General features: G+C 38.1%; 2 protein-coding genes across 3 annotated transcripts in view; one reads left to right on the top strand and one right to left on the bottom strand.

Moving 5' to 3' along the window:
* RARB (retinoic acid receptor beta) overlaps nucleotides 1-4,068 on the top strand; it is a 322,222-nt gene extending 318,154 nt beyond the window's left edge. For both annotated transcript variants that reach the window (XM_085538374.1, XM_085538377.1), the window contains one exon: nucleotides 2,596-4,068. In XM_085538374.1, the coding sequence (XP_085394500.1) occupies nucleotides 2,596-2,792 (197 nt within the window). In that variant the 3' untranslated portion in view covers nucleotides 2,793-4,068. The remainder of the gene's footprint in view (nucleotides 1-2,595) is intronic.
* Nucleotides 4,069-5,863: 1,795 nt separating this feature from the next.
* Nucleotides 5,864-16,604, bottom strand: LOC146762108 (DNA topoisomerase 2-beta-like). Its single transcript, XM_085539265.1, has 16 exons — nucleotides 16,573-16,604; nucleotides 15,027-15,065; nucleotides 14,047-14,134; nucleotides 13,835-13,949; nucleotides 12,894-13,015; nucleotides 11,942-12,090; nucleotides 11,133-11,364; nucleotides 10,379-10,513; nucleotides 9,717-9,917; nucleotides 8,850-9,045; nucleotides 8,631-8,722; nucleotides 8,030-8,185; nucleotides 7,782-7,865; nucleotides 6,643-6,786; nucleotides 6,178-6,316; nucleotides 5,864-6,024 (listed from the first exon to the last, which is right to left on the bottom strand). Exons 1-16 carry the CDS (start codon nucleotides 16,602-16,604, stop codon nucleotides 5,864-5,866), a joined length of 2,085 nt encoding a protein of 694 aa, XP_085395391.1.
* Between the last annotated feature and the right edge of the window lie 209 nt (nucleotides 16,605-16,813).

The following is a 16,813-nucleotide window of genomic DNA, read 5'->3' as shown; positions in this document are numbered from 1 at the left end:
ACATGAAGTTCTGCACAAATGTGCACAAGAACTTCTTTACAGTGAGGGTGACAGAGAACAGGAACAGGCTGCTCAGGGGGGTTGTGGAGTCTGGAGATATTCAAGACCTGCCTGGACGCCTACCTGTGCGACCTGGTGTAGAGAACTATCTGATCAAGTACTCAGTATTTAAATAGATAAACCATGTGATTAATGCTTACATTTGTGCAGCAGTACCGGCTTGTGACCTATTGGACATTCCCACAGAAGGTTTTTCTAACTCACATCGCTCTCACTGACATCATTTAAATACTACTTTGAAAATCTGCATGCAGTTTTAAGGTTGGGCTCACCACTTATATCATCAATACATCAATACCACTTATATCATCAATACAAGTATCTGAAGGTATTAGAAAAGATACTCCATTCCTGTTATCCTCTCCATTTCAGCTCCACTCCATGGCAGCCACAGAATGCCGGTAATCTGTAGCTGTTCCTGCGTGGCTAGAACAAGGCCTCAGAGGAAACTGACTGAAATTTTAACTACTTTGGGAAAAGTCTGAGAGTTATTGAGGTACTACTTCTTTTATCATGGAGTGAAAGACAGAGCTACCATTATTTCAAGCGCTCTCCTGCATAAGAGAAAGGGATAAAGTAATATCACCCCGTTCAGCTTCAGCTTGGCTGCCTTTGTGAGCAAAGCTCAACAGTTTGAAAAGTCAGAATGTTAACAGTTTTTGGCTCAAAGCTTGCTCAGCGGCAGCCACCTGAGATATAACCCGCTCAACAAACTTTTGGAGTTAATGGTTAATTACCTTGAGCGCAGTGTAAGAGGATTGGATTGGCTGTTCCTCCTGATCAGCAAAAAGCCAGTAGCTCAACAGCTGAGCTCAACAGCTACCTGTCAGTGACGACAGAGCACAATGCCCCCGGTAACTAGGCTAAGCAGGAGCTACCCAACAAACAGCTGTTGCCCCGGTAACAGAAAGGATGCAATGGAGGTACCCCTCTGCCCAACTGCATATTAGTGGGATAGCACTGACCAACTTGCTGCCTCCCTGCAGACCAACAAGACGCCGCTGGATCCCTGATGGGGACTATCCTTGCTCTGCAAATCATTTTCTAGAATTTTTCTCTTTTCTCGCCAACTTTCCCATCTTCCCATCTGTCGCTTAGAAGTTGTAATAAATCTATTGGAAAATATTGGCTTTGTTTGCTGCCTTCATCTTTTTCTGGGTATATATATATATGTGTATGGATCCATCTCCTCCAACAACTGGAGTGAGACACAGACCTCTGAGGGCTTCAGCTTAAGCTTTTTAAAAGCACGTCTAAAATCCTTTAGTTTTATTCTGTGTCCTTTCCATGTGTCTATATAATTCCTAGACCAATTGAGTGACAAATGACCAGAAGCATTACTAGGAAAATAAGTCCTTACGAACGCTGAAGAATGTGAAATAATATTTTTCTTGTCATGAGACCTGGTAGGGCCTACAATCTTAAACCCCATTATGCTTAAAGTTGAGCTTGGGGCTTGGATTATAGCTTGCAGCAGCAAAAATATGGATGGGAATACAAATGAAGTTTCTGTTAACAGCATTAGGAGTAGTCAGCAGTTCTTCGCTGAGTAATAGGCGACTGATTTCATACAGAATTGTCAGGATACCATTTTAGACAATCAGTATCAGTCTTAACAAGTTATTTGGCCTCAGACATAATTTAAACTAATACAGACCATTCTGTACATAAATAGGCCAAGTTTATACAGCCATGGCATGTATATTAATAGCACCATACTGTGGGGCTTATTCTATCCCTAAACTAGTATCACTTACTGGCTTGTATTCAGGGTATTCCTGATTAATTTTGTAACTTTGTTTAATCCTACATACAACAGGCTGCAAAGACATCTCTACTTAAGAACGCCTGCTGTTGTTGCACTTGGGAAGTACTGAACAGTCCCTTAACTTCAGTTACATCAGATGTAAACAGGGTTTCTGTGTACTTTTGTGATGAATTAGCTCAACACAAATTGAACCCCCAGAGAAGGCAGCTTCGCCAAAGTATCCCTTTGGCTGAGTTTCTTCTTTTATAAGACAAGGGCTTGTTGACTTCTGGTCCTTACTCCACAGTTTGCAGTGAGGCAGTATTTACTTCTGGCATTGCACTGCACCTGCTAAGCATGGAGCCCCCAACCTTTTTCCCTCCAGCAGGCTTTTCAGATCCCATCCAGCTCAGGAACTGGGAAGTGCATTCCAATTTATAACGCCTTCCAAGTGATCTCAGTTGCCTTTAATTTCTCAGCATCATTTGGTACCGTTTTGGTTCCTTCTGGGAAAAGACGCGGTTCATCTAACTTACTGTACTGTGCTGTTGGCTGCTGTGAGCACCATTTTAAATCAATTTGTTAAGGAGAGCTCATCTTGCTCCATTTTTCTGCCATGAATTGAAAGAGCTCCCTTACTTATGTAATTTTGTATGCAGAACTATAGAGGGAGACATCAAAGCTGTTGAAATAACGTGCCCTGAAATTACTACCAATGATGCTATGGAAAAAGAAACTTCAAAACTCATCCTAATAGAGAGGACTTCTCTTTTGTTTTTTTCTTTAAGGTGCGGAACGTGTCATTACGCTGAAAATGGAAATTCCTGGATCCATGCCGCCTCTTATTCAAGAAATGTTGGAGAACTCTGAAGGACACGAACCACTGACACCAACCTCAAATGGAAACACTGCAGAACACAGCCCGAGTATCTCACCTAGCTCGGTGGATAACAGCAGTGTCAGTCAGTCCCCTATGGTGCAATAAGACATTTTCCAGCTACTTCAGACATTCCTAACACCTTATGTACAGGGATGAAAAGCAAGAAAAAACATTTTTACTGCTGCTTACTTTCTGGACTTAATATATATCTATATATGTATATATATAGATAGATAAAAACTCAACAAGGACCAAGACATTTTCATATGTATCGATATATACTCCTTGCTGTTTAAACTCTTTCAAATAGAAAACCTTTTGAAACTCTAAATCAGCCATTTCATGCAAAAAGAAAAGAAAAAAAGAAAAAAAGAAAGAAAAAAAGAAAAAGAAAATAAAAATAGTTAAGCTTCTGTTTTCTGAACATTCAAGACTGCATGGTGACAAGACAGATCTCAGACTTTCAATTCTGGTTGCATTTCTGATGACTTTGTACATACAGATGTATGGCTGTACTTTCTGTACTGGATGTTTGGTGCTTTCCTTTTGTCTCTTGTACCTAAAACGATCAAGACACCAACCAGATGAAACGAACCTACTGTACACATCCAGAAAAGGAAATTTCAAGGACCGTCTGATTAGTTAATATGAAAACTACTCTTGGATGCCCTCAGTTTGCATCTCCTTCCTTGAAAAAAGTACATGAAAATCCCTGCACTCGCAGAAAAGACATCGGTGTCAGCATTAACTGCCAGATCAGTTATTCAGATGTCATTGGTTCCACTGTTAAAGTCACTTTAAAATTGAAAAAGTGGTTTAGTACCTGGCTGGTGACATACCTACACCATTAACTACTGCATTTCTACAGCAATGATAGCCTCCAAGGCAGCAACACTTCTCAGTGTTACCATGTTTTTGTTTACTTATTCACAAGCCATTAGGGAAACTTCATGGGATGATAACCAGCCGACTCATGTACAGCATTTGAATGGGTGAGTCCAGGGTATTTCCTTAAGAGTCGACCGCCAGGAACGAGCTGGACTACGCGGCCTTCCAGGTGCTAGGGAAGTACAGACAGGACGTCCAGAAACACGAGGAGAGAATCTGCCTTCTTGGCCTTGTTAAATCACCATGAAGCAGAGTGAAAACTGTGGTAGAATGGTTAACAGATTTAAAGTGTCAGTTTCTTAGGTTTCATTTAAAGCACTAGTGGATTTTATTTTATTTTTTTTTTTTATATATTCTAGCAAGTCTGTGATGTACTTTCACTGGCTCTGTTTGTACATTGAGATTGTTTAACAATGCTTTCTATGTTCATATACTGTTTACCTTTTTCCATGGAGTCTCCTGGCAAAGAATAAAATATATTTATTTTAAAAAAGCACCCGTGTGGCAGTCGGTCCCTCCGCCACAATGTTACACACACACACACAAGACGGAGAGTTTTCCATTTTTTAATATTTATACTTTATTTAAAAAAGCAGATTTGCTGTTTGCAACTATAACAATTAAAATGTGCTCTAGCACCGCTGTCTAGAATATATCTAAGAGCCAGTCATCATCATCTTCATCAGACTCTGGAAAATAATTTTCTTCTTTTCTAGCCCGACCTGTCCGGGGCCTCGGGGCAGTTTAGGAGGCAAAGCCAGACTGGAAGATTTCCTCATCAGAATTCTGTTCGGAATTGGCATTCTTAGATTTCTTTGAAAAAGAAAAGACAAATCCTTTGTGAAGCTCTGTGTGTTTTGCATCGTGACATTCAGTCCTGAAGAAAGTCTTCTCCAACAGCTCTAACATAAGCACAGCTACACCCCGGTTACTACATCAGCACCCCGCCATAAGAACATGCATCTTTTACTGAATGCGAAGAACCACTAGGTTATTTTGACAAGTGGAAAGGACCATTGAGAGGACTGACCTTGCACGGTGTTGATTCAGGTGCCTTCTTCCCAGGGTTGTATTCCCCTTCATCTTCTGAGCCAGATGCTTTCCTTTTCTTTGCCTCTCTCCCTTCTCCTAGGTGAGAGAACATAATTTCAATAAAACATCAGAGTTCAGCTTGCTGGAAAAAACAGCAGGGACATTGATACATCTTATTATGTCTGCGTGTAAAGTTGAAGTTCTTTACAGTTCAAGCTTCTTCTCAACAGGCAGAAAATACAACATAACAGTTGATTTTCTCAGTTTTATCTCTCTTTTTTATGCTACTTCTGGAGTTCACTGGAAACACCAGTGAACTCTTTCTGACAAAAAAAAAAAAGGATGAGCCTCCTACACTTGAGGAATAAACAGGAATCCTTACAGAATTTCTATTACTGCTACACAGCCTATCTTGCCATCTTTAAAACACAGCTTTTGTATTGCTCCGAAAGCAATGCCTCCTATTTATTCACATGGAAATTACAACGAATACAAAGAGCTCAATAACAGCATTCAATAGTGTTTTCATTATCTATGCATTTTCATCGTTGATGAACAAGAGCCTACATGCTGTGCTGGTAAAAATCTGCCCCAGCAGAGGCAACTCACTGTCACTGTGAGCACTGCTGAAATGCACCCCCCACTGCCTCACTTTGCTCACTGTTTGGTGCCCATAAACATTCAGCAACTGTCAGTTAATGTCAGTGGGAGCAATTTTTCCACATAGAAGAATTCATTTTCATCCCTTTCCTTCACCTGCACTTCCACATCAGACACCACTTTGTCAGACTGCCCCTCTGCTGCCACCTGTGACATTACAATGAAATGGAATGGAATACTGCTGGCAAGGTTCAACCTCTGCTGCCACACCACCACCGCCCACCTCTGATATCGTGGGCCAACAAAATAAAACAAGAGGCATTGGTCTCAGGGCAGCCCTCCTACATTCACACCACAGAGAAGTAATGCACTCCACATGTTGGAAGACAAACCAACCTTTAACAAAACCCTCTGCTTTGCTACTGGCCTGTGTGTAATCTGCCAGCCCTGAATACCTTAAGGAGCATGTAAAAAGCTCCAGATAGCAGGAATGTGGACACTGGTAAGTACTCAAGCTTTCATCTGTGATACTGCTAAGGAAATGTCTTCAGAATGATGAGCGTCTCCAGAATCTTTTTGGCTGTGTTGCCTTTAACTGCTCCCTGCTGGAGAATCACTGTACTGCTTTGTGTGATGGATGATACCTACTGAGTAGTCTAAGTATCATGGCCTGATAATATTAAAAACAAAGCTTTCTTTGGCATCAAGGAGAAGATCCGGCAGCCTTTTAGATAGATCTTGAGAGTGAAGAACTGATACTTAGGTGGGAACTCAGGGACCATATTTGAAAACAACAAATTGGTCTCTATAGATATCACTATTAGAAGACAAAAGAACTATATAAGCATAAAGAAAATCAGATGAAATACTTATTGTGGTATATTTCCCTTCTCATAATGTCTTAAAAATACAATTAATGCAAAATTAGTACTCATTCAAACTTAATGATGACAGTGTAAGGATATCTCACCAGGCTCCTCTTTCTTTACTTTACGGATTTTAGCTGCTGAGGCTGCCGTATTCACTAAGTGATCCCAACCACTCTCAGCTTTCACAGCACCAAATTCTTCATCATATTCCATTTTTATTACAACAGAATCAGCACCACCCTAAAAATATTAACAAGTTGGTCAAAATAAAATTTTACTGCAATACAATTTTTAGAAGAGAATAAATTAGACTATTACATTGAAAATTTAAATAGTATTTGAAGGAGAAAAAACAACAACAAAAACACTCCAGCAATAAGTAGTTATAACAGGCTTTCAAATATAAAATAAGTCCAGCATTAATTTCTTTACACATTGAGTTAGGAAAACATCATACATACATACAGTACTAATGGGGTCTAGTGGGGTCTAGTCTTTGGATCTGCATTATCAGCAAAGAAAAATACAGCAGTTAAATAATGTAACTGTATTAACCGCTGGTTTACCATTTTCCTTTTCAGCAGTTTTCTGCTGGCATCAACGTTCATGGCTGATGTAAGCCGTGGAACTATTCCTCTTCCGTCTTCAACTTTTATTGGTTTGTCAGTCATGCCAGCCAGAATGTCGTTCCTTTCCTGTATTTCTACTTTCTAACAAACAACCAGGGGCAGGAGGGAAACATGTTCGTTTTCAGTAAAGGCAAAATGGAACATGGTGCTTTTTCAGTATTTATTAACATGGAGCAGAAGACTGCCCTTAATTGTCAGCTGAATTATAACGCACATTTTACTAATGGAAAATCAGTCACTTAATTTTGGTGAGTTCTTCCCTACTTGATGTGGTTAAAAACTACACTTTTTTTCAAGCCCAAACAAATGAAAACTTTTGGACACTTTGGAATATCTTCCTTTCATCAAGTTTCTCTTCCTCACTTGTATCTCCAGGAACTGATATAACTTTTCAGTCCTTCAGTGTTTAAAGCAAGCAGTGAGCTTTCAGAGTAAGTTTTATAACGCACATTTTCCAGTCCTTTCCAGTTTTTTATTACAGAAGTTGAGGTTTCAGCGCAGAATAATTCTAATTGCGTCTGCACCATGAACGTGCAGAGAAATAAACATCTTATTTGTATTATCCTATGTTACTCCAAAAGATTACATCAGCCATTTTCAGGAAACACTGAAGGTTGAGGCTCAGCAAGTTACCCACCAATACGCCTTTACTTTTTGCCAGAGACAGTAATAAGGCAAGGTAAAAGCCTTTTGTCTAGCACTTCCTGTCTACATGCTTTGTTCCCAGATTTGTGGCTTTGAATTTGATAATGCTTACTGCTTCCCAACTGGTTAGATCACTTAGAATTGCAAGTTCCTACTCCCAGTTTTTTTGTCATTTGGAAACAAATTTCTTCCTGGTAGTTTTTCTTTCACTGACTTGGAAAAAGAACTGTACTGTACAGATGCAAGAGACAATCCCCGAGGACCACAAATAGGAAGTCAACTACCCAAAAAGATTTCCCACTTGCCCCTATATTTGGAGATTAATCTGTTTGGGTTTTTTTTCCTTGTTTTCTTTCTTTCTTTTTGGTTTGTTTGTTTGTATATTTTGCTTATTTTTAATATATATTTTTAGAAATATTTGTAAAACATACTTCAAGCTCTTCAACAAAAGCTGCTAAGTCTTCTTTCCAGAGATCCGATGGGGATTTCCTTTCAAGGTCAATTAGTTCTCTCTCCTAAAATGTGAAAGTAGCATATAAATATAAGTTTATAAGTTATGTGTCAGCTGAATCATCAGCTACAAGTAACTTAGTACATACTATCTGAACTGAACATTCACAATTGGGCACATCAGTAATTATTAAAGCATTTCAGAATAAGCCTCTCACAGCACACCAACCTTTGAAGCTCTCTGCTTCATGAGCTCTTCCACTTCCTCATTTGTGAGTGACCACGGAGACATGTTTAAGATGTAGTTAAAATCAGGGCCAGAAGTCGATCCAGAAGCAGAGGAAGCATCACCATTTGGGTTTTGCGGGTCTTCCTCTTCTGCTGCCTGAAGTGAAATATTCAGAATTAGACATATGATTAATCTTAGCTGTGTTAATGAACAACAGCAATTCCCCAAAATACCCTGATGGATTACTAAGGTGTTTCCTCATGGGTTCAGTAACAAGAAATTTTTACTTGTCTTTTCCAAAAAGCCATGTTCCTGTCAAAGTCCTATAACAACCCTGAACGTATCAACTTCTCATTCTCATCCTTTATATTATCTAGTTGTCTACTTAGAATTATCTATGATGAATACCACCATTATGCAACAATATTTGTATGAAAATTTGTGTTTGTAAGAATGAAAGCCAATGATAAGTAGCAATGAATAATCTTGTTAAAGTGTTGTGTCATAAATTAATCAGACTACTACAAAAACATACATTTTGATAAATGAATATCACTTATAACAACAGCATCAAACGTATCCAGAGATTTCTGATCATCACCTTTTCCTGCGCTTCTTTCCAAGCTTTAACTGGATCGGATTCATAGCCCCTCTGAACCAACATTTGAATCAAGTCTCTTTTTGATCTATTCTCTACAACACAAACAAACAAACAAAATCAATGCTGTGAAAGTCCATGTCTTACATACAAATACATTTTACTACATTTAAATCACTTCCAGATTTCCTCCCAGTTCTATTTTAGAGAGTGTTTACTCACCTATGGTAATTTTCCCTTGTATCTTCTCTAGAACGAAGCGAGCTTGGTTGTTTAGCTTTGTAGATTCAGCACCCAACATTCCCGCAAGCCATTCCTTACGTAAACTATAATAATGTAATCGCAAATCAAAGAACTCCTTCAAAATGTCTTGTACAGTTTCATACTTCTTTAAACATCCCATATGATCAAAAAGCACCTAAAAAAGAGATAACATATGGCTTGAAAGAGATTTCTTAACTCAAGATTTTTAATCTTCCTGTATAAGTTCATTTCTATAGCTCTCACGTGCACACTATATGAAGAATAGCCTTTGTAGACTGATAGCTCAAACCTTCCTCTGGGACTATGCAGCACATTCATGTGGATGCATAATAGACTCACATAGGCATCTAACTTTTTAACATGTTTACACAAGGACAGATTGCTTCCTACACAAATACAAGCCTTACAGAGAGATTCTAGCAGTAGTCCCTACACTTATGGAACCTGTGAAAATTACAGTCACCTCGATATGGTGCATTTGCTTTTCAAAAATAATCTACACAGTATATTGAGCAAGGTCATTTTCAACACACACATGTGTGCATTTTTGTTTGTGACAATGTTTGAAAGTAGTACCTGCCATAAAAAGACTAGAATTCTAGACAGTTACAGTGAAGTTTCAAAATTCAAGTAGCCCAACATGATCAAAAAAGCAAGACTTGCATTATCTCCAAGACAACTGAATTCAAACAGTTCACAATTACTTTTTGTCAGCAGCAAATACGAAGAAGAGATTTGTTCAGTTGTGCCAAATTCACTACAAAAACATTCAAGTTTACAACAAGCAACTGTATGTATTCTAATAGTCAAACAGAAAAAAGTTACCATAGAATTACAAGTAAGACTTGTTTGAAGCTTAAAGACTTTGTGCAATCCAGCAGCTTCTGCCTGTGCAAGTTTTTCTTCTGTCATCTTCACAACAAATTTCACAGTCGTATCCGTGTGGTATTCCTTGTAGTCAGAAATTAATGCTGGAGTTTTTTCAGTTCCATTCAACATAGGTTCCAGAACCTGTTCTTTGTACACCTATTAAGAAAAAGATAGCAAAAAACCAGAAACACTTATTCCAACTTCTTTAAATTCCTAATTCTTTAAACCAAGCTCACAACCAAGCTAAGATTTCAACTTGGGTACCACAGGTGAAACCAGTGATAATTTACAAAACCAATGTAGCCTAAAAATGAATGCAGGGATTAGAAAAAAACGTAAGAGCCATTCTACAAGATAAAGAAAGTCTACTTAAAAAAAAATAAAGGGGGGGGAGGGGGCGGATTATGTATTAACTCAGCAGAAGCAGCATTTATTCTTTGTAGTATGGACAGTAGATGAGATGGTACAAGTAGAACCTTCTTTTATGAAGGCAAAGAAAAGAACGAAACCGTGTTTCTTTGCGTGTATATAAAATGATCAGAAGTGGACTAAAATGTTCTCCTGCATGTAGGATAAAACTGTTTAATATAGAGCTTTTTTTCTTCACTGTAACTTACCTGGGTCCATGTCCTTGCAGGTAGCTCTGTAATTTCCACAGTGTTTTTGTCCACCACAAATATTTCACCACTGACCACATACTGATTCTGACCAAGCTCCTGAATGGATCCTTTGAAGTTTTTGTAGTTTGGAAGCTGAAATTGTAACAAAAATCAGTGGAATGCTAAGAAACTTCGTAGTAATATAGAGAATATATTTTTTTTCCCATGCACCCTACAGCTCTCACTTTATACTGTGCAAATCTCATGCTGGTAATAATCTCATGTCATAGTAAAAACATTACCAAAAAAAGTCCAAAAAATACGCATGTGCAAGTGACAGAAGCAATTACCCTATTACCTAAAGAGTAGGTACATAATTAAGAAGATGTAGCTGAATCCAGGAAAATGGTATTTGTCTTTCTTTGGTTTATTGTCCAACTTTCTACTCTAATGCAAAATCTTTCTACTCTAATGAAAAATTACTATCTTTAGGACTTGAAACTTCCAAGTCTTACTGTCAACAGAGAACAGAAAGTCCTCTGAAATAACTGGAAATACACAAATTGCACTGTTTCTTTTCTTCAAGATGAACTTCTCCACAGCACTTTCCAACAGTCAAGTAAGACTCCCATGCAAAATTACCAGACAATTCAACCAATTCAACTACTTCAATAATCAAGCATTCATGGAGTTATATGACTACATTTCCTAAGCACAAAATTAGATTTGATTACCAAATGTAGAAAATGCTAGTGTATATTATTATTTTTACCATGGGATGGGGATCTAAACCATCCAGCATTCGTCTGACGTTGTTTACAATCTCTCTGGTATCATAGTTGGGAAGTTTGCAAGCCCATCCAGTACCGATTCCTTCAGCTCCGTTTACTAAAACCATAGGAATGATGGGCATATACCATTCAGGCTCTACACGTTGGTTGTCATCATAAAGGAATTTCAGCAAGTTGTCATCCACGGGTGGAAAAAGAAGCCTGGCTAAAGGGCTTTAAAAAAGAAAGAAAATAAATATCTGTTTAACTGAAGTCCCACTATTTTCGCGTCTAAGTGCTTTAACCCTCAGTGTGCCCAAATATGAACTATTTTTTTCATGCCTTCTATTCTTTGCCATTCTGAAGCTGAAATTACAATGTACACACCTCCTGAGAAAACAAAGTTCTTCCCAATGGAATGGCATACTAATAACAGATGATGTCTGCTTCCTTCCCAATTATACATGTATATAACACACTAACAACTGATCACACAGCACACAGACCTAAGTCTACAGCATTTTCAATCTTCATCTTTATAATTCAGAGTTTAATTCCTTGAATGCTACATTTTCTACAGCAGTTCTATGCAGAGAAAATCTCTGCAGAAAACTCAAGATGAAAAACCACACTTACAAACATAAGGCAAAAATTGAGCACTAACAGCTATCAAAACAGACTAATCCTCTCCTATTCCTTTCACATAAAAAAATAAAAATAAAATAAAATAAATCCTTTACTGTTGTGAATGGGCTACTTTGATAATAAAGCTTTTCAAAAGCTTAATGTAAACCGTTGACAATATGTTTACCTTAGCATAGTGGAAATACAGCGAGGGCTGGCAGCATCCTTTCCACCGTGAAGCCTGGTACCAAACTGACCAATAGGTTGTAGAAGATTAACATTGTTACTTCCAACAAAGTTCTGAGCCAAGTTGACAATAGTCATCATTAATGCTTGCTGCAAGAAAATACATGTTCACAGATATAAACATTAGAAGTACACTCTTTCCTAATCAGTCAAGAATGCAGATTTTTAATGCCCAGGAATTCAGTGACTAACCTGACCTCAATTTCAAAGAAGTCAAGTTGAGCTAGAGAAAGGAACATAGCCTCTTACTACAGCTACTGGCAAAGCATAATGCTCCCTCTTTCGTAGCCACATTGCCTCCCTGAATTAAATGTCCTTGTGCTCAATGCTTAGAAAAACCCAAAGTTTTCTCAGTTTTTTTAACGCATATTTCTGGAGTAATTAAAGGGGCAAAAAATGATTGCACCTGCTTTCTCGTGCACAAACTACTTCTCACTGCATTCAAAGGCAAAGATGAAAAGATGGAAAGAGAATGAATTGATATTCCAGATAAATATAAACAAAAAAGAGATAGAAGCAACCATTCTTTCAATACTGTATCAGGTACTGGAGAACACTGTACCCTTCTTACCTTAAGAGACTCTATTTTTTGTTCACCACCAAAAATTTCCATTGCACATAGTTACTATGATTGAGAATCTGGAAGAAGCTTACTATGTCATTATTTACTTACCATTTCTCCATAACCCATAAACTATTTGGAATACCATCATGCTTAAATAATTGGACATTATGGAAATATATTTTCTTTTTAAAGTATTTACTGCTCAGCTGAAACATTTTAAAATGAAATCTGTAATTAGTAGATTGAGTCAAAAGATTTGGAATTTTAATACAGTAAACATTGTACACAGGCTACAAATTCTCACAACTTTTCTACTCTTCGTACTCACCTCCCCATGGTGATAAGCTGACATTTCAGCAACGGAACCAGCCAGCTGAGCAACCTTTACTTCACGTTTATCATTTCTCTTAAAGCAAGTGAACAAAACCTTGCGCTGCTCTGGTTTTAAACCTAGTAAGAAGAAGATCCCATTTTCAACACATAAGAAAGCATTGGTTTGTAAGAAAAAAAAAAACCAACTTGATTTTGCTTTATTCTCATTTCAAAATTCTGGAAAGAAACTTAAACTTTAGAGGGAAATAAATGCATAATGTAATTTTAGCAAAATAAATTATTTTCAATTATTTTAAAATAATAGAAATACTAGTAGAAATGAATATTTTAACAAAAAGTTGTCCGAAGAATGGAAACTTAACCCTTTAAGCCAGTAGCACACACACTATTCTAATAAGTATAATTTCATCCTAAATGTACCTCTGCAAGTCAAGAGTTGTTTCTTTCCAGTATAGTGAGCAAAATCTTTTTCCTAAGAATCAACACAAATCCAGCAGTGACAACTGTGATTGTAGCTTACACTGATTTCAAAACACTCTGAAATTTAACTATTTCTGATAAAACAAAAATACATGCTATTTCTATCCCTTCTAGATCTTTTACAGTTTTAAGAAGCCATTCTCTTTATCGTTTAGGTACACTTGATGTACCTGTACACTTGAACTACACCATCTTTGTGGAAGGGACCATATAACTTGTCTGCATATCATCCAGTTTGGAAACTGGAGATAAATGCTTTTTCCATTTTGTCTTATGAAACCTCAAGGTCTTTGTACAATATCTTAGTAAGCATATTTATACTGAGAAAAGTACAGGCATTAATTTCTTTTCATGCTTTCTGCAGACATATATATATTGGCTTTCAAACCAAATCACAAGTTTAAGAAAACAATAAAAGAGAATATTCCAACAAATCATAATAAACTGTCAGCTTACCATCAACAAGGGAGGGAATAGATCTTTCATTGTCTGAATTTGAGAAAAGGATCAACTCCTTGTTAATGAAGTCATTGTAGGTCAAATGTTTTGTCGCTGTACCATATAAATATTGCTGTAAAAAACCCACAGACATTATTCACTCAAATTACAAACACCTTGCTACATTTAAATCTCATCCACAAGATTTGTTACTATTGTTTAGGACTCACTTCCGGAAGGCCATGTAGTCGACGCTGTCGCCTGTCCTCCATGAATTTTGTTAACCACTCTTCAATCAACAATCTTCTTACTGAACGCCTGAAAAAATTTCAGTTTCATAATATTATAAGTGTAGATATATTTGTATAAACATATAAACTGATATGTTTGTACAAGCATCTGGAAACCGGAGCACATGAAGTTCTGCACAAATGTGCACAAGAACTTCTTTACAGTGAGGGTGACAGAGAACAGGAACAGGCTGCTCAGGGGGGTTGTGGAGTCTGGAGATATTAAAGACCTGCCTGGACGCCTACCTGTGCGACCTGGTGTAGAGAACTATCTGATCAAGTACTCAGTATTTAAATAGATAAACCATGTGATTAATGCTTACATTTGTGCAGCAGTACCGGCTTGTGACCTATTGGACATTCCCACAGAAGGTTTTTCTAACTCACATCGCTCTCACTGACATCATTTAAATACTACTTTGAAAATCTGCATGCAGTTTTAAGGTTGGGCTCACCACTTATATCATCAATACATCAATACCACTTATATCATCAATACAAGTATCTGAAGGTATTAGAAAAGATACTCCATTCCTGTTATCCTCTCCATTTCAGCTCCACTCCATGTCAGCCACAGAATGCCGGTAATCTGTAGCTGTTCCTGCGTGGCTAGAACAAGGCCTCAGAGGAAACTGACTGAAATTTTAACTACTTTGGGAAAAGTCTGAGAGTTATTGAGGTACTACTTCTTTTATCATGGAGTGAAAGACAGAGCTACCATTATTTCAAGCGCTCTCCTGCATAAGAGAAGGGGATAAAGTAATATCACCCCGTTCAGCTTCAGCTTGGCTGCCTTTGTGAGCAAAGCTCAACAGTTTGAAAAGTCAGAATGTTAACAGTTTTTGGCTCAAAGCTTGCTCAGCGGCAGCCACCTGAGATATAACCCGCTCAACAAACTTTTGGAGTTAATGGTTAATTACCTTGAGCGCAGTGTAAGAGGATTGGATTGGCTGTTCCTCCTGATCAGCAAAAAGCCAGTAGCTCAACAGCTGAGCTCAACAGCTACCTGTCAGTGACGACAGAGCACAATGCCCCCGGTAACTAGGCTAAGCAGGAGCTACCCAACAAACAGCTGTTGCCCCGGTAACAGAAAGGATGCAATGGAGGTACCCCTCTGCCCAACAGCATATTAGTGGGATAGTACTGACCAACTTGCTGCCTCCCTGCAGACCAACAAGACGCCGCTGGATCCCTGATGGGGACTATCCTTGCTCTGCAAATCATTTTCTAGAATTTTTCTCTTTTCTCGCCAACTTTCCCATCTTCCCATCTGTCGCTTAGAAGTTGTAATAAATCTATTGGAAAATATTGGCTTTGTTTGCTGCCTTCATCTTTTTCTGGGTATATATATATATGTGTATTGAACCATCTCCTCCAACAACTGGAGTGAGACACAGACCTCTGAGGGCTTCAGCTTAAGCTTTTTAAAAGCACGTCTAAAATCCTTTAGTTTCATTCTGTGTCCTTTCCATGTGTCTATATAATTCCTAGACCAATTGAGTGACAAATGACCAGAAGCATTACTAGGAAAATAAGTCCTTACGAACGCTGAAGAATGTGAAATAATATTTTTCTTGTCATGAGACCTGGTAGGGCCTACAATCTTAAACCCCATTATGCTTAAAGTTGAGCTTGGGGCTTGGATTATAGCTTGCAGCAGCAAAAATATGGATGGGAATACAAATGAAGTTTCTGTTAACAGCATTAGGAGTAGTCAGCAGTTCTTCGCTGAGTAATAGGCGACTGATTTCATACAGAATTGTCAGGATACCATTTTAGACAATCAGTATCAGTCTTAACAAGTTATTTGGCCTCAGACATAATTTAAACTAATACAGACCATTCTGTACATAAATAGGCCAAGTTTATACAGCCATGGCATGTATATTAATAGCACCATACTGTGGGGCTTATTCTATCCCTAAACTAGTATCACTTACTGGCTTGTATTCAGGGTATTCCTGATTAATTTTGTAACTTTGTTTAATCCTACATACAACAGGCTGCAAAGACATCTCTACTTAAGAACGCCTGCTGTTGTTGCACTTGGGAAGTACTGAACAGTCCCTTAACTTCAGTTACATCAGATGTAAACAGGGTTTCTGTGTACTTTTGTGATGAATTAGCTCAACACAAATTGAACCCCCAGAGAAGGCAGCTTCGCCAAAGTATCCCTTTGGCTGAGTTTCTTCTTTTATAAGACAAGGGCTTGTTGACTGCTGGTCCTTACTCCACAGTTTGCAGTGAGGCAGTATTTACTTCTGGCACTGCACTGCACCTGCTAAGCATGGAGCCCCCAACCTTTTTCCCTCCAGCAGGCTTTTCAGATCCCATCCAGCTCAGGAACTGGGAAGTGCATTCCAATTTATAACGCCTTCCAAGTGATCTCAGTTGCCTTTAATTTCTCAGCATCATTTGGTACCGTTTTGGTTCCTTCTGGGAAAAGACGCGGTTCATCTAACTTACTGTACTGTGCTGTTGGCTGCTGTGAGCACCATTTTAAATCATTTTGTTAAGGAGAGCTCATCGTGCTCCATTTTTCTGCCATGAATTGAAAGAGCTCCCTTACTTATGTAATTTTGTATGCAGAACTATAGAGGGAGACATCAAAGCTGTTGAAATAACGTGCCCTGAAATTACTACCAATGATGCTATGGAAAAAGAAACTGCAAAACTCATCCTAATAGAGAGGACTTCTCTTTTGTTT

Source organism: Coturnix japonica, chromosome 2 (genome assembly GCF_054131305.1).
Source record: "Coturnix japonica strain WE chromosome 2, WE-NBRP24, whole genome shotgun sequence".
Classification (NCBI taxonomy): domain Eukaryota; kingdom Metazoa; phylum Chordata; class Aves; order Galliformes; family Phasianidae; genus Coturnix; species Coturnix japonica.
Note: the sequence above shows the minus strand (reverse complement) of the source record. Positions and strands in the feature narration are given on the sequence as shown.